The sequence below is a fragment of the Oncorhynchus clarkii genome, chromosome 12 (assembly GCF_045791955.1).
Source record: "Oncorhynchus clarkii lewisi isolate Uvic-CL-2024 chromosome 12, UVic_Ocla_1.0, whole genome shotgun sequence".
Lineage (NCBI taxonomy): Eukaryota > Metazoa > Chordata > Actinopteri > Salmoniformes > Salmonidae > Oncorhynchus > Oncorhynchus clarkii.
Genome location: NC_092158.1, coordinates 12,048,510 through 12,075,555, shown reverse-complemented (window position 1 = coordinate 12,075,555; position 27,046 = coordinate 12,048,510). Strand labels below are relative to the sequence as shown.

General features: G+C 43.5%; 2 protein-coding genes across 31 annotated transcripts in view; one reads left to right on the top strand and one right to left on the bottom strand.

The window, feature by feature from the left end:
* Positions 1 to 7,440, bottom strand: part of LOC139422712 (alpha-adducin-like) — a 55,343-nt gene extending 47,903 nt beyond the window's left edge. For 19 of the 28 annotated variants that reach the window (XM_071173998.1, XM_071173989.1, XM_071174003.1 and 16 more), the window contains exon 1: positions 7,299 to 7,433. The gene's annotated coding sequence lies outside the window, so the exon portion shown is untranslated. Of the gene's footprint in view, positions 1 to 7,298 lie in introns of all 28 variants that reach the window. The other 9 variants (XM_071173995.1, XM_071174013.1, XM_071174012.1 and 6 more) reach the window with 3 other exon arrangements.
* Positions 7,441 to 16,726: 9,286 nt separating this feature from the next.
* On the top strand, positions 16,727 to 25,847 carry LOC139422711 (UPF0729 protein C18orf32 homolog). 3 transcript variants are annotated; one of them, XM_071173987.1, is made up of 5 exons: positions 16,727 to 16,816; positions 22,115 to 22,358; positions 24,708 to 24,745; positions 24,776 to 24,805; positions 24,836 to 25,423. In XM_071173987.1, the coding sequence occupies exons 2-5, from the start codon at positions 22,149 to 22,151 to the stop codon at positions 24,891 to 24,893; spliced, it is 336 nt and encodes a 111-aa protein (XP_071030088.1). In that variant the 5' UTR covers positions 16,727 to 16,816; positions 22,115 to 22,148; the 3' UTR covers positions 24,894 to 25,423. The 3 variants fall into 3 exon arrangements, with proteins under 3 accessions (XP_071030088.1, XP_071030089.1, XP_071030087.1); XM_071173988.1 differs by lacking the exon at positions 24,776 to 24,805 and having other exon boundaries at positions 24,806 to 25,421; XM_071173986.1 differs by having other exon boundaries at positions 24,708 to 25,847.
* Positions 25,848 to 27,046: the final 1,199 nt, after the last annotated feature.

Here is a 27,046-nt window from a genome sequence, read left to right as displayed (position 1 = left end):
CTTTCAGTGAAATATATTCAGTATTTTATCTAACGGGTGGCATCCATAAGTCTAAATATTCCTGTTACATTGCACAACCTTCAATGTTATGTCATAAGTACCTAAAATTCTGGCAAATTAGTTTGCAATGAGCCAGGCGGCCCAAACTGTTGCATATACCCTGAACGCAAGAGAAGTGACACAATTTCACCTGGTTAATATTGCCTGCTAACCTTTCTTTTAGCTAAATATGCAGGTTTAAACATATATACTTCTGTGTATTGATTTTAAGAAAGGCATTGATGTTTATGGTTAGGTACACGTTGGAGCAACGACAGTCCTTTTTCGCAAATGCGCACTGCATCGATTATATGCAAAGCAGGACACGCTAGATAAACTAGTAATATCATCAACCATTTGTGACCATAGCTTCCATCCCATCAAGCATAACAAGTGATTATGATTAATTGATTGTTTTTTTATAAGATAAGTTTAATGCTAGCTAGCAACTTACCTTGGCTTCTTACTGCATTCGCGTAACAGGCAGGCTCCTCGTGAGGCAGGTGGTTAGAGCGTTGGACTAGTTAACTGTAAGGTTGCAAGAATGAATCCCTGAGCTGACGAGGTAAAAATCTGTCGTTCTGCCCCTGAACAAGGCAGTTAACCCACCGTTCCTAGGCAGTCATTGAAAATAATAATGTGTTCTTAACTGACTTGCCTAGTTAAATAAAGTTGTAAAATAAAAAATAAATAAAAATCGGTGTCCAAATATACCGATTTTTATTAAAACGTTAAAATCGGCCCTAATTAATTGTCCATTCCGATTTATCGGTCGACCTCTAGTTCACACCCCATTACTGATATCAGCTGACTGTTCTGAATGGTACACTACTAGGCCTACACATATTACGGTCAGTCACCCGAGCAGACATGGCTGACATTCACTGAATCATTTACTCACACACACACACCCCAACTTCTGACGGCCAGTGAAGTCAGCAACATACTTCACTTAACTCGCTGAGTCGTCTGACAAAAAAAGACTGAGGCTGTGTAGCAACAAGCACAAAACCCCTCCCAATTTAAACCCACACACAGTTGATGTCCTCCATCCACCGGTTACCAATGTAAACGGTGGATGTTATGAAAAAAATCACTATCAACATTTACGGGATGTAGCACTGTGCAGCTACTGATAAGATCTGATACAATGACAGCATCAGGCCCAGTGCTTTACGTTTCACCACTGGCTGGGTCATCTGCATACATTACTAACCCCAGCCATCACACAGTTCCCCTCTATTACATACAGTACTAACCCCAGCCATCACACAGTCCCCCTCTATCACATACAGTACTAACCCCAGCCATCACACAGCTCCCCTCTATTACATACAGTACTAACCCCAGCCATCACACAGTTCCCCTCTATTACATACAGTACTAACCCCAGCCATCACACAGCTCCCCTCTATCACATACAGTACTAACCCCAGCCATCACACAGCTCCCCTCTATCACATACAGTACTAACCCCAGCCATCACACAGTTCCCCTCTATTACATACAGTACTAACCCCAGCCATCACACAGTTCCCCTCTATTACATACAGTACTAACCCCAGCCATCACACAGTTCCCCTCTATTACATACAGTACTAACCCCAGCCACCACACAGTCCCCCTCTATTACATACAGTACTAACCCCAGCCATCACACAGTTCCCCTCTATTACATACATTACTAACCCCAGCCATCACACAGTTCCCCTCTATTACATACAATACTAACCCCAGCCATCACACAGTTCCCCTCTATTACATACAGTACTAACCCCAGCCATCACACAGTTCCCCTCTATTACATACAGTACTAACCCCAGCCATCACACAGTTCCCCTCTATTACATACAGTACTAACCCCAGCCATCACACAGCTCCCCTCTCCCTACTGTTACATACAGTACTAACCCCAGCCATCACACACAGCTCCCCTCTCCCCACTATTACATACAGTACTAACCCCAGCCATCACACACAGCTCCCCTTTCCCCACTATTACATACAGTACTAACCCCAGCCATCACACAGCTCCCCTCTCCCTACTGTTACATACAGTACTAACCCCAGCCATCACACACAGCTCCCCTCTCCCCACTATTACATACAGTACTAACCCAGCCATCACACAGTTCCCCTCTCCCTACTGTTACATACAGTACTAACCCCAGCCATCACACAGTTCCCCTCTATTACATACAGTACTAACCCCAGCCATCACACACAGCTCCCCTTTCCCCACTATTACATACAGTACTAACCCCAGCCATCACACAGCTCCCCTTCCCCCACTATTACATACAGTACTAACCCCAGCCATCACACAGCTCCCCTCTCCCTACTGTTACATACAGTACTAACCCCAGCCATCACACACAGCTCCCCTCTCCCCACTATTACATACAGTACTAACCCCAGCCATCACACAGTTCCCCTCTATTACATACAGCCATCACACAGCTCCCCTCCCCACTATTACTCAACAACTGGTGCATATCTGAAGTGTGCAGGGGTGTAGCATTGACTGTGGTCACTATGGAAACAGACCACATTACCGTGGAAACTGAGATAGCCCTTTACACCATTATGTAATAGTAGAGCAGCCCATCACAATACACCAGGTCTACTCCATATGTTATTAACACCTTCCACACTTGTTGTGAACTGGGAGTTGAAATATATTTCATCATTGGGGGGGGGGGGGGGGGGGGGGGTAGTAGTAGTAGTAGTAGTAGTAGTAGTAGTAGAAGGGACACACAGGTTGCCATTTCAATTTTTAAGTTCAAATAGGCCGTATGTTCTACTTCTGACTAATCAATTTGTTACAAATGCACTCTCATGGATGCCACAGCACCATTTGGAACCTAAGAACCTTCTGATGGAATCAAAGGAATGATTGAATCTGGGCCACATTCCAACATGGAATCAAAGGAACGATTGAATCTGGGCCACATTCCAACATGGAATCAAAGGAATGATTGAATCTGGGCCACATTCCAACATGGAATCCCTGGGGGAAACTAGCCAAAAGTCACTAGTATTGATTACAGCAAGACAGTTCTGGAGATATTCTGCAACAGTCCAGATGCGGTCAATAACTTATTCCATTCTCCAAGGCTCAGGCCTGCATCCTGCCATGTGGCAATGATTAGAGCATAGAAAGAGAGACCGAGAGAAGGGGAGACAGAAAGAGAGAACACCAGGAGAGATCGAGAGTAGTTTTCAGCTCTCCATCTCTACAGATGGGCTTGGTAACGGGGAGGGCTTGGTAACGGGGAGGGCTTGGTAACAGGGAGGGTTGTTTTCAGCTCTACAGGTGGGCCTGGTAACAGGGAGGGTTTGGTAACAGGGAGGGCTTGGTAACAGGGAGGGCTTGGTAACAGGGAGGGCTTGGTAACAGGGAGGGTTGTTTTCAGCTCTACAGATGGGCTTGGTAACGGGGAGGGGAGGGGTCCATTACAATGAGATGTGTATGTGTTGATGACTAGATCTCCAATAATCATTGAGAACTTAACAAAATAGCAAAGTATTTCAGTTAGCTTTTCAGCTCATTTCAGCTAACTCATTCATGTTATGTACACCCACTGTGCACCTCATTAGTCATATTTGAGGGGACATAGTTGGCATGGCTGACTACGCATATATTTAATATGGCTACGTTGCGTTCGATCAGAGCAGGAAGTTCTGTTGAAAAGGCCTTTTCATCAATTCTAGTTCATATCCTAGGTCAGCAAAAGAGACAAAACAAGGATAAAGACTACTTGAGTTAGCTCCAAAAATATGCCAGTCAAGTCATATTTAGTGAATGGATTTTGCCATGAGAAGAAACAGATACTTGGTTTCAACCCCCACCCCCCTCTTGAGTGTGTCACCCTCTCACATCATGGGAAGTGCACTTAAGCATTCAGCCTGAGTCAGTCTCATTTTAACTCTGCAGTGAATGCCTGTCAAAGCTCGAATCCATAATAGTCCAACCAATGGGATGTAGGAAACCACTGCTGCCTGTGCCTCAGACAACAACTACTATTGTATCTGGACTGCGGACAGAAGAATGCATTAGAGATACTCTTGTTGCTCATTTAAAATGTAATGTTATGGGCAGTAGTCCCGAGTTTGATTCTGTGTAGATATGGCAAAATCTAGTAAGCTGAAAGCATCCAATAATGCACAAAATCCAACTGCACATTACCACAAACATCTTGCTTTTTAATTTCTTAGAAACCTCGTAACCAGTTTTGATTGAATACGACTCCAAGTGACGTTATTTAACCAGAATTCATGAAAAAAAAATACATTAATATTTCTAATCCACTGTACCCTGATAAAACTGATATAAAACGCAATTTCTCAGGGGCTTGAAATCAACTCTTAGGAATAGAGTTAGACGCCATTTCATGTTATTGGAAGTCCCACATACCAACATTGGTTTGTTTTGGACAGATGATAATGCTTAGATAAACCCCCATCAGTCTGCCATAAAGCGTCATCAGTCTGCCATAAAGCGTCATCAGTCTGGTCTTAACCACTATGTTCAACAGGTGGATTGTCCTTGGGGATAACATGACTGTTAGCTGGAAGAGGACGAGCAGCATTTCTTCTAATTCATTACCTTGCGTTTCCACTGGAAACATCTGTGATTTTTAAATGGCGAGGCGTCTATGATCGTTTTGCGACGTGATTTGTTAGTACAAAGTAGTATCTAGTGAAAACATACTGTTTGAGTACTTCACTATAGAAGGAACTTAAAAATATTGTCCATTACAACTATGCTTGATTCAGATTGGCCCAGTAGTGTGAAAAGGGTACTAGCGTCTTCAAACAGGACATGCTGCTGGCTGCTACAGCACATGAGAGTAGTGCCTGGGTTACACAGATGGCAGTGTTATCATTATGTAAGACTGAGATGCATCCCAAATGGCACCCTATTCACAATGTACAAGTGCACTACTTTGGAACAGGGACCATAGGTGCACTGATTATGTAAGGAATGGGTTGACATTTGGGACACAGCCTCAGCAAGGGGTGACTGTGTTCAGCGGCTGTGAATATGGCCCCAAGTCATCATCATCATCATAATAATGTATTCCTGAAATGTAATCCATAGAGGTCCTTTGAGGGACAGAAGGATATTTGACATTTGCACACAAAAGGATTATTGAGAAATAATGAACTAAAAAGTCACAGCGGATAAGAGTGTTTTCTAAATGATGAAACATAAAACGCAGGCTCAATGATGTGACTCCTGAGCCTTATCAAGGCCTCCTCATAACTACGGTTGTAGTAACGTCTAAAGCTGACACTGTTGGCATGGAAATGTTGTTTTCTGAGGCAGGGTGTTGTGTTGAGGGGACAGGGGCTGGGGAGGGAGGGGACAGGGGCTGGGGAGGGAGGGGACAGGGGCTGGGGAGGGAGGGTCCTCAAGGCTTTATCTGGGTGTGGGAGATCACTGTCTAACAACAGTACTGAGAATAAACCCTGCTTAGGGAGTTTGAGGAGATGAGGCACAGAACTTCTAATTTTGACCACATTATTGATGCAAGATGATTTGTAGATCAGCGATTCTGCGCAGCCTGAATGCAATGTAGAACCACGCACACTGTCTTACATAGCTCTAGTATAAACCGCGATACCCTGAGTCTACGTATGTGCCAGTGGCAACTATAGAAGAAACTAGGCAAAGCAGTGGACTAGTGACAAAGCTTCAGGACATTAGTGCCACTGGGCTGGTTCGTGACGTTTTCCTGGTAACATTGTCAATATTAACCTAGGCAGTCAAATCCATTTTTAGAACTTCCTCAGAAAACATGGTTTCTTATGTCTAACACAATATACACTCTATGCAGTGCATTAACAGATCTGTTTACACACCCGAAACGGTGCCAACATTTACACTCAGAGAAAGGAAGGAAAGAGAGTGAGAAAGAAAAAAAATGTTTGAAATGAGGAACACATTTTCATCATCTGCACTGGGGTCAAGGGTGTGTCTAGTAGCCCGAAAACGAACAGACTTCAAAAATGTGTTAGTGTGTGTGTGTTTGGTACTGCTAGCTTCACTCCAATGGGTGTTCCTCTCATTCCACCAGAATAACGAAATCCGGGGAGTTACCCCTCCACAGTTCTCTAAAGGGTTTCTAGCCTAGTCCCTCTCTACTAATCCCCACAGAGGGAAAGAGAGAGAGGAGGGGAGTTAGGCTACAGCCCAATTACTGACTGGAAAATGTACAGTATCTACAGCTAGTGGACTAGAGAAGCAACATCTTAATGGAATCTGCTCTCCGATGTTGTCCTAAAAATCCACACACACACACACAGTAGCAAAACGCTTTCCAACAGACAATGAAAACAAGTGCTTCTTCCACAGCCATCAATGTCCCTCCTCTGAATGACCCTCTGCTCTTATCAAGGCTTTCACTGCGTGGACATGGGATGATACAGACAATGTACAGAGAAGGACTCGGAATTCATCAAGCTATTTTTTTGGCTGGTTGAAGTTGTGTTCTGGATTGTTATCATTGGGAAAGAGAGTATTCCAACAGTCTCTTGGGAGTTTGATTGGAAGATTGCTCAAATAGACAATGGGATGTTTAAATGAAATAGTTCACTATTATTACTACAGTACACAAGGAAAATTACATGCATGAAGTTATACATGGTTGAGTAAGGCCTACAATAGCAACACACACTAGCATAGCTCAGTGGATGGCTATTATGAGAGACTATTTCTTCATTTCCTGTCCCATTCAGGCCTACAGTACGCAAAGTAGGCTACCAGTCACTAGAGGGACAAACACATTTCCTAATATCATTGCATAACAGATAATACTGCACCGTATATTGTTGTGATAGATACATAACAGTAAACATGCACTAATTCAACCTAAACTCAGTTTCCTTTCCTGCAGGCTGTGAAAAATACACAAAACAACAGCCTACTAAAATGTGGCCTTGGAGCCTCACTCCTGCGATTGAAGGAGGTGTGTGGGGGGACCAAGTAATACATGGTGATTTCGTTGTTTTTATTAACCTTCGAAAGCCAACAAAACGATGTAATGTATGATACTAGTGTTACAGTTGAATAAAACATGAAATCATATGTCGCACAGGCTCCTCTGCAGAGTCCACTGGCGACGCGCAGTCAATAATAGAAACAATATAGGTTTCTACATATTGTACAAAGAGAAACGACATAAACCTTTAAATAATGTACATGGTCTCGCACTAGCCGGAGCTACGAAACAACATGATCAGTTTTAACTTACCCTCGTTTAGTTGAAATATGATTGAAAAGACAGCACCTTCTCGTAGAAAGCGAGCGTACTATTTTCAGTATTTTTATCCGCTACCCTGCTGCTTTGAAAGAGGTCTGCTTCTGCTTGTAGTTCCTGCGATGCTCCGCCCACCAACGCCTCTCACTTGGGTGCGGCAAAGCGGTGAATGCTGGTGCGCGCCATTGGTTGTGCTCAAAATCCATTGCGGCACATGAAAGCAACGACGAACCTGGTTGGAGGTTGTACTGAGAAAGTACGATTAGACTAAACCGTCACATCACCGGGCAAAAGTGGTGAGTGAGGAGCGCCATCTCAACTCGAGCATCACCGGGCCATAATGTCAACAAAATAGTATGATGAATCGTTTAGAAACATAAACTAATATTTTTTAAATAGCCTAGGGCCTAAGCCTATGTTACAATTTTCAAAGTAGTTTTCCTTAGAAAATATTCTGATTCTGAAGGCAGGTAAAGCAACACATGCATTTTGAGCAAACCTTTTTGCACGTGAAAACACTGAATCCTTACTAATAACTCCACGTGCTTGACATATGTCACTTGTTTTCAGCCGACTTCAACGTCTGCTTTGGTGGGGGCACCCGGGAGGCAGCCCGGTTTCAAAACGAATGCAATCAACGCTAACCCGGTTCAACCGGGGCATGCCCGGGGTATTAATCGAATTCCGTCACTTATAGGAACCCATGATGAAACCAAACAATTTGTTTTTTAGTGTCATCCCCAGTGGTGGAAAAATAACCCAATTGTCATATCTGAGTAAAAGTAAAGATGCCTTAATAGAAAATTACTCAAGTAAAAGTGAAAGTCACCCAGTAAAATACTACTTGAGTCTAAAAAAAGTCTAAAAGTATTTGGTTTTAAATATACCTAAGTATCAAAATTAAATTAAATTGCAAAAATATTTATTTTATTTATTTATTTTTATTAATTTAACCTTTATTTAAATAGGCAAGTCAGTTAAGAACACATTCTTATTTTCAATGGCGGCCTAGGAACAGTGGGTTAACTGCCTGTTCAGGGGCAGAACAACAGAAAGGCAAAAGGCCTCCTGCGGGGATGGGGCCTGGGATAAAAAAACAACAACAATATAAATATAGGACAAGAGACACAACAACACTACATAAAGAGAGAACTAAGACAACAACATAGCAAGGCAGTGTAACGGATGTGAAATGACTAGCTAGTTAGCGGTGGTGCGCGCTAATAGCATTTCAATTTCGGGGCGGCAGGGTGGTTAGAGAGTGGTTAGAGAGTTGGACTAGTAACCGGAAGGTTGCAAGTTCAAACCCCCTGAGCTGACAAGGTACAAATCTGTCGTTCTGCCCCTGAACAGGCAGTTAACCCACTGTTCCTAGGCCGTCATTGAAAATAAGAATTTGTTCTTAACTGACTTGCCTAGTTAAATAAAGGTAAAAAAATAAAAATTGGTGACCTTGAAGTAGTGGTTCCCCTTGCTCTGCAAGGGCCATGGCTTTTGTGGAGTGATGGGTAACGATGCTTCGTGGGTGACTGTTGTTGATGTGTGCAGAGGGTCCCTGGTTCGGGCGAGGGGACGGACTAAAGTCATACTGTTACAGCAGCAACACATGACAACATAGCATGGTAGCAACATAACACAAAACATGGCACAAACATTATTGGGCACAGACAACAGCACAAAGGGCAAGAAGGTAGAGACAACATTACATCACACAAAGCAGCCACAACTGTCAGTAAGAGTGTCCATGATTGAGTCTTTGAATGAAGAGATTGAGATAAAACTGTCCAGTTTGAGCGTTTGTTGCAGCTCGTTCCAGTCGCTAGCTGCAGCGAACTGAAAAGAGGAGTGACCCAGGAATGTGTGTGCTTTGGGGACCTTTAACAGAATGTGACTGGCAGAACGGGTGTTGTATGTGTAGGACGAGGGCTTCAGTAGATACCTCAGATAGGGGGGAGTGGGGCCTTAGAGGCCTAAGAGGGTTTTAAGAATAAGCATCAACCAGTGGGTCTTGCGACAGGTATACAGAGATGACCAGTTTACAGAGGAGTATAGAGTGCAGTGATGTGTCCTATAAGGAGCATTGATGGCAAATCTGATGGCCGAATGGTAAAGCTGAGTAAATGGATATAAATGGATGAGAGAGCTTCCTACTGTCTGAGCTATGTTGTTGATTCAAATTGAAAAGAGCGTGGGGCCTAGGATCGAGCCTTGGGGTACTCCCTTGGTGGCAGGCAGTGGCTGAGACAGCAGATTTTCTGACTTTATACACTGCACTCTTTGAGAGAGGTAGTTAGCAAACCAGCCCAAAAACCCTTCTGAGACACCAATACTCCTTAGCCGGCACACAAGAATGGAATGTTCTACCGTATCAAAAGCTTTGGCCAAGTCAATAAAAATAGCAACACAATATTGCTTAGAATCAAGGGCAATGGTGACATCATTCAGGACCTTTAAGGTTGCAGTGACACATCCATAACCTGAGCGGAAACCAGATAGTATACCCGAGAGAATACTATAGACATCAAGGAAGACAGTCAGTTGATTATTGACAAGTTTTTTTCCCAACACTTTTGATAAACAGGGCATCATAGAAATAGGCCTGTAACAGTTAGGATCAGCTTGATCTCCTCCTTTAAATAAAGGATGAACCGTGGCTGCCTTCCGAGCAATGGGAACCTCCCCAGAAAGGAGAGACAGGTTAAAAAGGTCAGAGATAGGCTTGGCGATGATAGGGGCAGCAACCTTAAAGAAGAAAGGGTCTAAACCATCTGACCCAGATGTTTTTTCGGGGTCAAGTTTAAGGAGCTCCTTTAGCACCTCGGACTCAGTGACCGCCTGCAGGGAGAAACTTTGTAGTGGGGCAGGGGAAGAAGAGGGAGGAGTATCGGTGACTTAAAACCAGCAAATCAAATTGTTTGGGGACAGACTTGGTGGAGACAACAGAGCACCGAAGGTAATCCTAGGTAAAGATTGCCACTCCCCCACCTTTGGAAGATCTGTTTTGCCGAAAAAGGTTATAACCAGAAAGGTTATCATCAGTATTCAAAACACTCTTCCTTAACCACGTCTCAGTAATTACCAACACATCTGGATTGGAGCTGTGAACCCACACTTTCAATTGATCCATTTTAGGTAATAAGCTTCTAGTGTTAACGTACAGAAAACCCAGGCTTTTACGAGAGCAGAAATCAGTTGGGGCAGATATCAGAGCACAAGACAGAATTGGGTCTAGCAACAGTAGATGGGCCAGGGTGTACATGCACATTTCCAGATATCATCAACAGTAGATGGGCCAGGGTGTACATGCACATTTCCAGATATCATCAACAGTAGATGGGCCAGGGTGTACATGCACATTTCCAGATAGCATCAACAGTAGATGGGCCAGGGTGTACATGCACATTTCCAGATATCATCAACAGTAGATGGGCCAGGGTGTACATGCACATTTCCAGATATCATCAACAGTAGATGGGCCAGGGTGTACATGCACATTTCCAGATATCATCAACAGTAGATGGGCCAGGGTGTACATGCACATTTCCAGATATCATCAACAGTAATACAATCAAAGCACAGCATAGGACAGGGAGAACTCTGCAGTGCTGATTTATGACATCTGACTGTGCATCAGATGGCAACGAGATCATATTGTACAGCAATTTAATCAGGTAACATGAATACAAAGCCGGCGAGAGGTGGTTAGAATAGGATGGGAGGCCAAAAGTCTGTGCAACCAATATAGAGTCAGAGTCCCGAGCATGGGAATGAACATAGTCTGTCCCACGGTTGGATAAAGGAAGTTTGCTGTCAACAAAGTATGCAGGAGCCATGAGGCAAATAGCAAAATAGCTAAATGCACACACACAAAAAAAAGATATAACTACTTGGGGCTAGCCATTGTAAGTTCAGAGTCACTCGCCCCAACAGTGCGTGTGTGCTGGAGGCGAGCGAATGCTCGGGAGAGAGGGGTGAGTGTGGTGGAGGTACCTGTACCAGACAGGGGGAGACAGACCAGGGAGAGAGGAGGGAGTGTGGTGGGGGTACCTGTACCAGACAGGGGGAGACAGACCAGGGAGAGAGGGTGAGTGTGGTGGGGGTACCTGTACCAGACAGGGGGAGACAGACCAGGGCAGATGGTGAACAGAGAGGAGGGAGTGTGGTGGGGGTACCTGTACCAGGACAGGGGGAGACAGGCCAGGGAGAGAGGGGGGAGTGTGGTGGAGGTACCTGTACCAGACAGGGGGAGACAGGCCAGGGAGAGAGGGGGGAGTGTGGTGGAGGTACCTGTACCAGACAGGGGGAGACAGACCAGGGAGAGAGGGGGGAGTGTGGTGGAGGTACCTGTACCAGACAGGGGGAGACAGACCAGGGAGAGAGGGGTGAGTGTGGTGGAGGTACCTGTACCAGACAGGGGGAGACAGACCAGGGAGAGAGGGGTGAGTGTGGTGGAGGTACCTGTACCAGGACAGGGGGAGACAGGCCAGGGAGAGAGGGGGGAGTGTGGTGGAGGTACCTGTACCAGACAGGGGGAGACAGGCCAGGGAGAGAGGGGGGAGTGTGGTGGAGGTACCTGTACCAGACAGGGGGAGACAGACCAGGGAGAGAGGGGGGAGTGTGGTGGAGGTACCTGTACCAGACAGGGGGAGACAGACCAGGGAGAGAGGGGTGAGTGTGGTGGAGGTACCTGTACCAGACAGGGGGAGACAGACCAGGGAGAGAGGGGTGAGTGTCGTGGAGGTACCTGTACCAGACAGGGGGAGACAGACCAGGGAGAGAGGGGTGAGTGTGGTGGAGGTACCTGTACCAGACAGAGGGAGACAGACCAGGGAGAGAGGGGTGAGTGTGGTGGAGGTACCTGTACCAGACAGGGGGAGACAGACCAGGGAGAGAGGGGTGAGTGTGGTGGGGGTACCTGTACCAGACAGGGGGAGACAGACCAGGGCAGATGGTGAACAGAGAGGGGTGAGTGTGGTGGAGGTACCTGTACCAGACAGGGGAGACAGACCAGGGCAGATGGTGAACAGAGAGGGGTGAGTGTGGTGGAGGTACCTGTACCTACCTGTACCAGACAGGGGGAGACAGACCAGGGCAGATGGTGAACAGAGAGGGGTGAGTGTGGTGGAGGTACCTGTACCAGACAGGGGGAGACAGACCAGGGAGAGAGGGGTGAGTGTGGTGGAGGTACCTGTACCAGACAGGGGGAGACAGACCAGGGAGAGAGGGGTGAGTGTGGTGGGGGTACCTGTACCAGACAGGGGGAGACAGACCAGGGCAGATGGTGAACAGAGAGGGGTGAGTGTGGTGGAGGTACCTGTACCGGACAGGGGGAGACAGACCAGGGAGAGAGGGGGGAGTGTGGTGGAGGTACCTGTACCAGACAGGGGGAGACAGACCAGGGAGAGAGGGGGGAGTGTGGTGGAGATACCTGTACCAGACAGGGGGAGACAGACCAGGGCAGACGGTGAACAGAGAGGGGTGAGTGTGGTGGAGGTACCTGTACCAGACAGGGGGAGACAGACCAGGGCAGATGGTGAACAGAGAGGGGTGAGTGTGGTGGAGGTACCTGTACCTGTACCAGACAGGGGGAGACAGACCAGGGCAGACAGTAAACAGAGAGGGGTGAGTGTGGTGGGGGTACCTGTACCAGACAGGGGGAGACAGACCAGGGAGAGAGGGGGGAGTGTGGTGGAGGTACCTGTACCAGACAGGGGGAGACAGACCAGGGAGAGAGGGGGGAGTGTGGTGGAGGTACCTGTACCAGACAGGGGGAGACAGACCAGGGAGAGAGGGGGGAGTGTGGTGGGGGTACCTGTACCAGACAGGGGGAGACAGACCAGGGCAGACGGTGAACAGAGAGGAGGGAGTGTGGTGGGGGTACCTGTACCAGACAGGGGGAGACAGACCAGGGCAGACGGTGAACAGAGAGGAGGGAGTGTGGTGAATGTACCTGTACCAGACAGGGGGAGACAGACCAGGGAGAGAGGGGGGAGTGTGGTGGGGGTACCTGTACCAGACAGGGGGAGACAGACCAGGGAGAGAGGGGGGAGTGTGGTGGGGGTACCTGTACCAGACAGGGGGAGACAGACCAGGGCAGACGGTGAACAGAGAGGAGGGAGTGTGGTGAATGTACCTGTACCAGACAGGGGGAGACAGACCAGGGCAGACGGTGAACAGATCGCCATGTGGAATCCAAGCAGCAGTACAGCAGGTAACAGGAGTAGGCGTCACACCAACTTGGGAGAAGCTTTTATTTCTGGAGGCAGATTTCTTGCAGAGAATGTCAGTGACTGGTCTTTGAACAGCAGGACGGGGCTTCAGAGGATGCTTCAAAGACTCCTGCCACTTGTTGGACCCAAAGACATCGACATATTTTACTTCACACCTTAATGCTAATTGAGTTTGTATCTGGTCTGTTCTTGCAAGCCTGGGAGCCTTAACTCAGCATTCAATCCCAATAAAATAAAATATATCATTGTAATGTACTTTATTTATTTGTTTAATTAAAAATTCTTCTTGGCTTTCAAAAGAGCATCAGACCAAACACTACTCACTCAGTTCCAGGTTGGATGGTGTCCTCGGGTCTCTGTTGTTTGTTTGCCCAGAGCACCCTCCGTATAGCTTGGAAAAAGAACTTTGGAAGCAGTAATCTCTCCGGTTGATGTTGGTCAAAATGAGGTTGTAGGTTTGGAGTTTTGATCTGGAGCGAAGGCCATGCTGTGGAGGGTAGAATCCTGCATATGTACCTGCCGGAAAATCCAAGTTTATCTAACTCCAAATCTATCCTTTTGTAAAAAAAACACACATGCAGCTGTGTCTCTTTCTCTGTATGATCAGGACTACATATACTCTCTGTATGATCAGGACTACATATACTCTCTGTATGATCAGGACTACATATACTCTCTGTATGATCAGGACTACATATACTCTCTGTAGGATCAGGACTACATATACTCTCTGTAGGATCAGGACTACATATACTCTCTGTATGATCAGGACTACATATACTCTCTGTATGATCAGGACTACATATACTCTCTGTAGGATCAGGACTACATATACTCTCTGTATGATCAGGACTACATATACTCTCTGTATGATCAGGACTACATATACTCTCTGTATGATCAGGACTACATATACTCTCTGTATGATCAGGACTACATATACTCTCTGTATGATCAGGACTACATATACTCTCTGTATGATCAGGACTACATATACTCTCTGTATGATCAGGACTACATATACTCTCTGTAGGATCAGGACTACATATACTCTCTGTAGGATCAGGACTACATATACTCTATGTATGATCAGGACTACATATACTCTCTGTATGATCAGGACTACATATACTCTCTGTATGATCAGGACTACATATACTCTCTGTATGATCAGGACTACATATACTCTCTGTATGATCAGGACTACATATACTCTCTGTATGATCAGGACTACATATACTCTCTGTATGATCAGGACTACATATACTCTCTGTATGATCAGGACTACATATACTCTCTGTATGATCAGGACTACATATACTCTCTGTATGATCAGGACTACATATACTCTCTGTAGGATCAGGACTACATATACTCTCTGTATGATCAGGACTACATATACTCTCTGTAGGATCAGGACTACATATACTCTCTGTATGATCAGGACTACATATACTCTCTGTATGATCAGGACTACATATACTCTCTGTATGATCAGGACTACATATACTCTCTGTAGGATCAGGACTACATATACTCTCTGTAGGATCAGGACTACATATACTCTCTGTATGATCAGGACTACATATACTCTCTGTATGATCAGGACTACATATACTCTCTGTATGATCAGGACTACATATACTCTCTGTAGGATCAGGACTACATATACTCTCTGTATGATCAGGACTACATATACTCTCTGTATGATCAGGACTACATATACTCTCTGTATGATCAGGACTACATATACTCTCTGTAGGATCAGGACTACATATACTCTCTGTAGGATCAGGACTACATATACTCTCTGTAGGATCAGGACTACATATACTCTCTGTATGATCAGGACTACATATACTCTCTGTAGGATCAGGACTACATATACTCTCTGTATGATCAGGACTACATATACTCTCTGTATGATCAGGACTACATATACTCTCTGTATGATCAGGACTACATATACTCTATGTATGATCAGGACTACATATACTCTCTGTATGATCAGGACTACATATACTCTATGTATGATCAGGACTACATATACTCTCTGTATGATCAGGACTACATATACTCTCTGTATGATCAGGACTACATATACTTAAGTATAAAAAGTTCAAGTAAAGGAATAAATAATCAAGCAAACCAGGCTGCACCATTTTCTTGTGTTTTAAATGTATGGATAGCCAGGGGCACACTTCAACACATCTCTTTCATTATTTGTTATTCTTATCTCTTACTTTTGGGGGGGGGGGGGGGGGGGATTTTCTTAAAACTGCATTGTTGGTTAAGGGCTCGTAAGTAAGCATGTCACTACAAGGTTGTATTCCTGTTGCATTCAGCGCTTGTGACAAATACAGTTTGATTTGAAACATCATTTAAAGTATTTGTGTTTAGTGAGTCCGCCAGATCAGAGGATAGATGTCGTGGTGGCAGCAGCTGCAGAGAACTACTTGGGTGTACATGATTTTACTGCAGAAGAGTTACAGGATGTTTTGTACCATAGTGTCCTGTCCTCCCAAACCGTTGGCCTGATGCAGGATCAGATAGGGTCAATGTAGTGGAATAGTTGTTTTATTTATTTTTTATTACTTTTTGAACCTTTATTTAACTAGGCAAGTCAGTTAAGAACAAATTCTTATTTACAATGATGGTCTAGGAACAGTGGGATAACTGCCTTGATCAGGGGCAAAATGACAGATTTTTACCTTGTCAGCTCAGGGATTCGATCCAGCAACCTTTTGGTTACTGGCCTACCGCCCCAATAGTGATGAGGTTTTTTAATGGGTGTAGGGTTAGTTGGTAGGGTAATGGGTGTAAGGTTAGTTGGTAGGGTAATGGGTGTAGGGTTAGTTGGTAGGGTAATGGGTGTAGGGTTAGTTGGTAGGGTAATGGGTGTAGGGTTAGTTGGTAGAGTAATGGGTGTAGGGTTAGTTGGTAGGGTAATGGGTGTAGGGTTAGTTGGTAGGGTAATGGGTGTAGGGTTAGTTGGTAGGGTAATACTTTCTTCATAAAGTGTTATGAATTACAATTACAGAGTAGTAGGCTGATACACAGCCAATACAGTAGGAGGCAGCATGCACCTATACCATTTGTTTGCAGACTGACATAATACCAAAGAAGAAGAAGTAGGGACGTCCCAAGGATCCCGGATAGCATGGACCATTCGGAAACGTCGTCATTTCAGTATGCGTCTGCGCACAATATCGAAACACTTCCACCGTGGAACGTCCATTCGCTTTTATCCAGAAGGAAAAATCATCATATTTTCAGATTTAGGTAAGCATCAAAAATCTTTGAAAAGCTATTTACAAAGTTTCTAGATATATCAAACCTATGGCATTATTGTAGGCTAACGTTACTCTTAAAGTTGAGGAATGTACGTAGCTAGCTTAGTGGCTAGCTTGCTAGAGTTAGCACGATGAAGATGTCTATTGCCAGTTTCTTGATCATATTAGCAGGATAATGAATGTTTTAACTTATAGGACTTACAAAACTATAGCAGCCCAAGTTGATGTGCAGCTAAGCAGTCTGCCGTGTTGTAGGTTAAGGGGACAAAATTAAACTTTGGTTTTGGTGTTAGGCAGGACAAACCCGTTTTGCATATTTTTGGTATAACACCAAAATGAATCAATCGCAGCACGTTTTTGGAATAATTCAGCAGTTTTTTTTTACCTGATTAAGTACAATACCATTGGAATTAATGTTACAATCTAAACCTTTTTCATAAGTACAAATATTTTACTTTCAGCTTTTTGAAGCTGGTGTACCGAAAGTAAACAACGCAAAAACGAAACTTGAGAACGGGACGCATAGAAATAGCGAACAGATCTACAGCTTTTTAGACTTGCTTTCAATGAGAAATAAATATCTTATAGATCTGTCAATGTGTATTTGGTCGGGTCGCCCAAAAAGTTACCTTTGCCAATTGTGTGCAACCTTGAGTGCCTGCCTTGAGTGTCCCCTATGTTCCATCATGAACACCCCCCCTCGATCACTTTTCAATGTTGGTCAAAAGGGAAATAAAAGTATTATCTGTTTTTTTGCCCCCTCCCTCCTTGCTAGAACATGTCTTGGGTATTCTCCCTTGTATATTTTCTTAAGTTAGATGGGGAGGGGCGGTGAACAGCAATCTTCAAGTCTTTCCACAGATTTGGGCATTGGCTGACTTCCACATTCTTGTTCTGAAGCCATTCCAAATAAAGCATTTATTTGTCACATTCTTTGTAAACAGTGAAATGCTTTGTCATTATAGGGTATTGTGTGTAGATTGAGGATTTTTTTATTTATTTAATCAATTTTAGAGTAAGGCTGAAATGTAACAAAATGTGTAAAAGTCAAGGGGTCTGAATTCTTTCCAAATACACTGTGGAAGAGAACTTTCGACACACCCACTCTTTTCGACACGCCCACTCACCCATACTCCAGTCGCCGCCATACAGGGATGCAGCTACTCTCTTCTCATTCGGAAAAGTGAAAGCATACCTGTGAGAGGGGTCCCCCTGTAGTAGTTGTAGGTTTTTGTACAGTACTCATTACCAATCTGTGTTAATTTGACTATGGGGAAAAAGAGCTACTGGATAAATATTGCAATGCAGGTTAGATTGAATTGAGCCCATAATCTTCCTTTTCAAGGTGATGATTGCACTTTCCTCCCCGACACAATAAATGTGAGTCCACATTTCAAAGGTTTGACCTTCCACCGCAAGTGCCAATAGATGTCAGGAACATGGCGGCTTACCGCTGTGAGCTAACTGTCTAGAGACAGGCTTACCGCTGTGAGCTAACTGTCTAGAGACAGGCTTACCGCTGTGAGCTAACTGTCCAGAGACAGGCTTACCGCTGTGAGCTAACTGTCTAGAGACAGGCTTACCGCTGTGAGCTAACTGTCTAGAGACAGGCTTACCGCTGTGAGCTAACTGTCTAGAGACAGGCTTACCGCTGTGAGCTAACTGTCTAGAGACAGGCTTACCGCTGTGAGCTAACTGTCTAGAGACAGGCTTACCGCTGTGAGCTAACTGTCTAGAGACAGGCTTACCGCTGTGAGCTAACTGTCTAGAGACAGGCTTACCGCTGTGAGCTAACTGTCTAGAGACAGGCTTACCGCTGTGAGCTAACTGTCTAGAGACAGGCTTACCGCTGTGAGCTAACTGTCTAGAGACAGGCTTACCGCTGTGAGCTAACTGTCCAGAGCTGTATTTGCGTGCGGTGCACTTTTTAAAAATGTTTATCTTAGCCAGTGGACTTCTGGTAAGTAAAGCTTTAGTGAGGAAAGTGATGGGATCAGGTACAACTACGTTTAGCTGCCCTCAAAATGAATATTTATGAGCAATTCCTCCCACCCACAACTTCTCCCCTGAATGCATTTTTTATTTTATTTGAAGGAGTTGAAAGAAACCCTACCTCTTCTTTAAATAATCCAACAGCCTTTCGAGAACTCACACTTGACCTCCTCCCTAATACCTTAATAGCTACGACTTTGCTGATAGCTACTTTATTGAGGAAAAATTTACCGACAACTGTGATACGTGGTTGTCCCACCTAGCGATCTTAAGATGATTGCACTCACTGTAAATCCCTCTGGATGAGAGCCTCTGCTAAATTACTCAAATGTAAAAAAAACGCTGGGCGAAGGCTGAAATTGGGATTGGGAGTTAAAGGGGAGTGGAAACACTAGGATTTAGAACTTAGATTTCCTTTCTAAAGGGTTTACATTCCCCTTTAAATAAGCACATTATCAACTGCACACGCACCAAAAACCCTGTTTTAACAAGTGGCAATAAATCAGGTCATGGGGGAAATCAGGTCGTACCTGTCAGGTCGTACCTGCTGTTGACACTAACACAACAACAAAAAACACATGGACACTGGAGATATTTTTTAAAATCACAGTTTAGAGAACAACCTGCAATAGACAATTAGCTACACTTTGGAGTGGTGCATTTTGATTTGGGGGTCGCCAAAATGGAAAAAGAAACTCAACACTTATTTGTCAATCACTCACATCAATATCACTTTGAAATCAATTGGGCTAGAGGGGGAGATGAGGTTGCACATCCTGTTAAAACTAACACAGCTAAAAGAGAAACACAATCCGGGAATAATGTGTACTTCACTGTTTCGAGGACAATTTGTTGAGGACAGCTAGCTACATTTTGAGGCGTTGCATTTTGATTCAAGTGGGTCGCCAACGCGGTAAGTGTAACAACACCTTTCTGTTAATCACTTCCACGGATATCACCCTGAAATCAATGGAACGGGGTGTTCGGGGGGTGCTGTTTAAACTACCACTATTCAAAGACCACGCGGGATCTTGGAATAACCTATACATGGTTGGTTAGATGAACTTGTGAAATGCTATCTAATAATTTGGCAATGTAAAAATGTATTTGAATGTGATTTTCACGGTCTGAAATAATGGTTGCCTGCCATTTTGGCTTTATGTTGGCGATCTGTCTCCTTTCACGTAAAAGAGTGTGTTCTGATGTCATTTATTTAACATGCTACTTACTGTACAGCCACTGCATTCAAATGTTTTATTTATTTAATTTATGTCACCTTTATTTAACTAGGCAAGTCAGTTAAGAACAAATTCTTATTTTCAATGACGGCCAAACCCGGACGACGCTGGGCCAATTGTGCGACGGCCTATGGGACACCCAATCACGGCTGGTTGTGATACAGCCTGTTTTTGAACCAGGGTGTCTGCAGTGATGCCTCAAGCACTGAGATGCAGTGCCTTAGACTGCTGCGCCACTCTGGAGCCGAGCTGGATTTAGGCGCTTATCAATGTCCAAATCTGCCATTTTCAAACCGGGGTATGAGTGTAAAGGGTTAAGAAGAGTTTTTACGCCCCTGGGTGTGTAAAGCTCTCCAGCTTGTCGTCCTAAAAACAGGAAATGAGTTAGCATTTTCTACCTCTGGATCGTTGGCCATTCATATGGGGGGAATGAATTGGGTTTTGGGATATACGCTGAAAAAGGGTCAGAGGTTAAAGGCATCTGCATACAGGTTCGTTTGGCTCCAAGCAGAACTCAGCTCGGCGACGCCAATGTCTGTGCTCGCATAATCCATAAAGACCTAACCGTTGAAAAACTAGAGAAAAGTAGCAATATTACTGTTTTGTCCCTCTTGAGCCACCGTAGTAACAGCATAGCCAGTAACACTTCCTTAAAATAGACCAAATTAATCTAAGATAAAAATCTGTAATTTTAACGTTTTTGCTGAGGTCTTAGTCACACAATTTCCCATCTAGCTAAGATGTTTGGTGCAGTACTTCAAGTGAAAAAATGTGCATAAACTACGAATGCACTGCAGACAGTAGGCCCTAGCTGCGCACTCTCTTCTCTTTCGTTGAATGACACAACTTAATTGAAGAATCTCATCCGTAGTTCCCTCCCCTAATGTTGACCAATCACAGACGAAAGGGCGTATGCTTTGGCTACCAATCTTAAAGTTGCCTCAACATTTTTTTTCGTCCGAACACCTGGGGGAAAAAAACCTGTGGAACATCAGAACAAACAAAAGCATCACAAAATGTCATAATACATGCGCAGACTGTTTCGACTGGGTCGCATGCAACCGGCTTAACAAAGGCTTAGCAGATCTTATACGTTTTGTTCTATGATATATCAGTCAGTTAACATGACCTTTTTTAATGAAAGCTTTGTGTTTGTTTTGATGACAAAAATACTTAAAAATTCACAAAATGTTTTGTTGAATGATGAAGATGATCTCATAGAACAAAACGTATGAGGTCTCCTAAGCCTGTGTTTACTACATACCTTATTTTTGGTGTTTATCCAAAAAAACATGAATTTCTCCAACGGCTTTGGCCAACGAGCCAGGGCAGAGTTAAGCCTCCGTTAGTGCCAGGAAATGCCATTACTGTTTCTCCATATTCACTAGGAAGCAAGGAGAACGAAACAGGGAGGGACATACTTAAATTTGTCCAATATAAACTCTTGTTTTTTGTTGCAAAACACAACTTTTTAAGATACTATTTTGCTCACGTGCGCAAAACCTTGTAAACACCTGCAAGACTTTAGTTAGTATGCATGTATTTCAGTCTGGTGCACGTGATCGCCACAGACACTTGCATGTGGAAGTCTGTTTAATAATACTTTCCTGTGGGTATTTTTGTCTCAACTATATAAGAACCACCCACTGACAATCGGCAGAGTAAGTTAAGATACAGTGGGGAGAACAAGTATTTGATACACTGCTGATTTTGCAGGTTTTCCTACTTACAAAGCATGTAGAGGTCTGTAATTTTTTTTTATTCAAAAATTAGTAGTGTTGCTGTTCAGGCAAGGGATAGCATCAGGGACTATGTGCCATAGTGTCTGTGCATAATATGATCTTGTTTACTTGCCCAATATCACATGTTCTCATTTCCTCTCACCAGAGATAAGCCAATAATATTATTTGTCTAAAAAAAGTCCACTATTGCTTCCTGTGCAATTCACCAGGGACAACTTTTAGGCACTATGTGGATAAGAGTGGCCATTTAGCATACTAAATGAAACAACCTTTGTTTAATGTTTGACTTTGTTTTCTCTGCCCCCTCTGTTGCAGGTTGCCCTTTGACCTGACCCGTGTAGCTACAGTGATGGTCTGCATTCCCTGCATCGTCATTCCAGTCCTCTTGTGGGTGTACAAGAGGTTCCTTGAACCAATCATCTACCCCTTCATTGGTCCAATCATAAGCCGATTCTGGCCAACAAGGAAAGCTGTCCAGGAGAGTGGCATAGGAACTGGTGACGTGAAAGCCAGTGAAAAGAGCAATGGTTGTCCAGTGATGAGCAATGGAGCATGCAAGGTAATACACCTGTTATTGGATTGTGGACTGGGGGAGCGTGCCATCACTTGTAGCAATCTCCGGTGACCAAGCCCCAGACACATGCTGGAGGAAGTCATGACACACATTGTAATATGCATGACACCAATACATATACATGCATAGTGTCCATAGGCAGATGGGTGGCATCCCACAACGTTAACAGTGTTCTAGAATACAATACATTCTGAAAGTATTTACACCCCTTGAATGATGTTACGTTACAGCCTGATTCTAAAATGGATTCAATTGTTTTTTTCCCCCTCATCAATCTTCACACTGCGCCCCATAATGACAAAGCAAATGACATTTTTCCCGAATTGATAAACAATACCTTTATAGTACTCTTTATTTTTTTACTATTTTTTAAATCGTAGAATAATAGTGAACATATCAAATCTATGAAATAACACATATGGAATCATGTAGTAACCAAAAAAAAAAGTGTTAAACAAATCAAAATATATTTCATATTTGAGATTCTTCAAAGTAGCCACCCTTTGCCTTGATGACAGCTTTGCACACTGATATCACATTACACAAGTATTCAGACCCTTTACTCAGTACTTTGTTGAAACACCTTTGGCAGTGATTACAGCCTTGAGTCTTGTTGGGTGTGACGCTACAAGCTTGGCAGACCTGTATTTGGGGAGTTTCTCCCATTCTTCTCTGCAGATCCTCTCAAGCTCTGTCAGGTTGGATGGGGAGCGTCTCTGCACCGCTATTTTTTTGTCTCTCCAGAGATGTTCGATCGGGTTCAAGTCCGGGCTCTGGCTGGGCCACTCGAGGACATTCAGAGACTTGTCTCGAAGCCACCCTTGTACTGTCTTGGCTGTGTGCTTAGGGTCGTTGTTCTATTGGAAGGTGAACCTTCACCCCAGTCTGAGATTCTCCCCCGATTGGTCAGTTTGGCCAGGCAGCCAGCTCTAGGGAGAGTTGGTGGTTCCAAATCTCTTCCATTTAAGAATGATGGAGGCCACTCTGTTCTTGTGGACCTTCAATGCTGCAGACATTTTTTGGTACCCTTCCCCAGATCTGTACCTCAAAACAATCCTGTCTCGGAGCTTTACGGACAATTCCTTCAACCTCATGGCTTAATTTTTGCTCTGACATGCACTGTCAACTGTGGGACCTTATATAGACAGGTGTGTGTCTTTCCAAATCATGTCCAATCAATTGAATTTACCACAGGTGGACTCCAAACAAGTTGTAGAAACATCTTAAGGATGATCACTAGAAACAGGATGCACCTGAGCTCAATTTCGAGTCTCATAGCAAAGGGTCTGAATTCTTATGTAAATAAGGTATTTCTGTTTAAATTTTTCTTAAAACCTGTTTTCGCTTTGTTATTATGGGGTATTGTGTGTAGATTAATGAGGGGTAAAATTGACTTACTCAATTTTTAGAATAAGGCTGTAACGTAGCAAAATGTTAAGTCAAGGTGTCTGAATACTTTCTGAATGCACTGTTGGTCTGGCACTTCCAAGACTAATGCATGCATGTCGCAGACCGTAAATCTTTCGTTTGTTCCTTTAGATAATGTTGACTGATTTGTTGGATTCAACAGCATCCCACTTACTTTAGAGCAAGGGTATTCAATCGGGAGTCCGCAGAGGTACTGCAGGTGGTCTGTAAAAAAATTATATATAAAAAAAAAAAAAAAATTTATTTCAATGTTTTTGAATATGGCAAAATAAAATAAATGTTGAATTACATACCTACAGTAGAAAATAGAAAATCCTATTTCTGATGTCAACTTTATTTCTCAACTCCTAATGTTGAGCAAATTACACTCACTGGAGAATCTGACATGGGCTTTAAAAAAATCACCCACACATAGACTACCAGTCAATGGGCTACCAGTCAATGGGCTACCAGCCAATGGGCTACCAGCCAATGGGCTACCAGCCAATGGGCTACCAGCCAATGGGCTACCAGCCAATGGGCTACCAGTCAATGGGCTACCAGCCAATGGGCGGCAAGTGGAGCTGGCTGCTGGCAAGCTTTTTTGACATGGATATTTTATTTAACCAGCTGAACAGCTGCTCTTAATGAAAATGTGTTCGGAGTTACCTTTCAATCTTATAGGCTATGTTAGTTTACACTTCCAATCATAATATGTTGATAACTTCTCCTTGCCATTCAGCTGATGGTAGACAATAAAAAAAAAAAACTTTTTTTTGCTAACATATGATGAGACCTGCAGGGGTTCCATGGGCAAGAAAAGGTTGAATACCCCTGCTTTAGAGTGAACATGTTGTTTACAAGGCTTCTAGACTGTTGCTACTTCTGTTGTCGATTGTTAACTATTGAAGCCATCTTTCTTTTCAGACTGAAGTCAATGGTGTTGCTGCAAATGGGCCGGCTGCAAATGGGCCGGCTGCAAATGGGCCGGCTGCCAATGGGCCGGCTGCAAATGGGCCGGCTGCCAATGGGCCGGCTGCCAATGGGCCGGCTGCAAATGGGCCGGCTGCAAATGGGCCGGCTTCTACAGTGTCTGACAAGAAGACTGACTAACATTTCACCAGTTTTGTCAACTGTGAAAATATTTGAATACAATATGGAGAACTTAACTTTACCGTTCTTATTTTCTGAAATTGACTAATTGTGGGATCTTTTAATGCTGGCCTGGATTTAACATAGCAACACATATTGTACATTTTCCGTAATACTCATTTCAGTTGTTTTGAGGAATAGAATATATGTAGAACATATTTCTGCCTTTGTTTTATCATGCTTGATTCCCTCGTATTTATTATAACAGATACAATACCTACTTCTTTATAGTATTAAGTACATATTTAATTTTCTAATTCCGAAATTAATTATTAGCAATGATTAAAAAGGACATTTAAACACATTCCGACCTTGTGATTTTTAAAGCATTTGCTTTTTCCCCCTTTTTATGTGCAATGTATAAATAAACCTATGGATTACTATCATTGTTTTTGCTCTCCTAGTGGATCTCATTTAGCCTGTTTTCAACGGTTTATACTCTTAACCTTTATTTAACCAGGCTGGTCAATAAAGAACTCATTCTTATTTACAATGAAGGTGTGGCAAGAGGCAAACCCCTCCTTTGGGGACTCGGTCTGAAAAAACTATGGAAGACTAAATGGACAACAGACAGACACTGGCAACAGCACAAATACAACAGCAAACAGTGTGTGAAGTAAAACCACATTCTTCCTTAAATAAGACAACGCAAAGTAGTGACATCGGGTGACAAATAGAAACTACAACATCTTAACGACCTGTTCATCTATTTGTACTTTGGGGACACCAGGTCCTGGAGTTTTAGGTTGGCTTGGAGGGAATTCCAAGACCAGGGATCTGAGTAATGACAATATCTTTTATCCGTGCTCACTTCTAATATTCGGGACTGTTGGCAAGATCTGAGCTTGTATGTGTGTTTATTTTGAGCTGGAATTATATATAAAAAGGCAGATTTATTAAAAAGGCATATATATATTATATTACTTTTTTTTTGTATACACACACCGTGGGGCAAAAAAAGTATTTCATCAGCCACCAATTGTGCAAGTTCTCCCACTTAAAAAGATGAGAGAGGCCTTTAATTTTCATCATAGGTACACTTCAACTATGACAGACAAAATTAGGGAGGGAAAATCCAGAAAATCACATTGTAGGATTTTTTTATGAATTTATTTGCAAATTATGGTGGAAAATAAGTATTTGGTCACCTACAAACAAGCAAGAGTTCTGGCTCTCACAGACCTGTAACTTCTTTAAGAGGCTCCTCTGTCCTCCACTCGTTACCTGTATTAATGGCACCTGTTTGAACTTGTTATCAGTATAAAAGACACCTGTCCACAACCTCAAACAGTCACACTCCAAACTCCACTATGGCCAAGACCAAAGAGCTATCAAAGGACACCAGAAACAAAATTGTAGACCTGCACCAGGCTGGGAAGACTGAATCTGCAATAGGTAAGCAGCTTGGTTTGAAGAAATCAACTGTGGGAGCAATTATTAGGAAATGGAAGACATACAAGACCACTGATAATCTCCCTCGATCTGGGGCTCCACGCAAGATCTCACCCCGTGGGGTCAAAATTATCACAAGAACGGTAGGCAAAAATCCCAGAACCACACGGGTTGACCTAGTGAATGACCTGCAGAGAGCTGGGACCAAAGTAACAAAGCCTACCATCAGTAACACACTACGCCGCCAGGGACTCAAATCCTGCAGTGCCAGACGTGTCCCCCTGCTTAAGCCAGTACATGTCCAGGCCCGTCTGAAGTTTGCTAGAGAGCATTTGGATGATCCAGAAGAAGATTGGGAGATGCTCAATAAAATGCAAATTAATTACTTAAAAATCATACAATGTAATTTTCAGGATTTTTGTTTAGATTCTGTCTCTCACAGTTAAAGTGTACCTATGATGAAAATTACAGACCTCCACATGCTTTGTAAGTAGGAAAACCTGCAAAATCGGCGGTGTATCAAATACTTGTTCTCCCCAGTGTGTGTGTGTGTATGTATGTATGTATATATATATATATATATATAGTTGAAGTCAGTAGTTTACATACACCTTAGCCAAATACATTTAAACTCAGTTTTTCACAATTCCTGACATTTAATCTAAGTAAATATTCCCTGTTTTAGGTCAGTTAGGATCACCACTTTATTTTAAGAACGTGAA

Bases quoted from the DNA above. Each gene is read 5' to 3' on its own strand.
- LOC139422711 (XM_071173986.1), top strand. From the start codon at position 22,149: ATGGTCTGCATTCCCTGCATCGTCATTCCAGTCCTCTTGTGGGTGTAC. The intron at 22,359-24,707 runs GTAATACACCTG...CTTTCTTTTCAG, and splicing joins TGAGCAATGGAGCATGCAAG to ACTGAAGTCAATGGTGTTGC.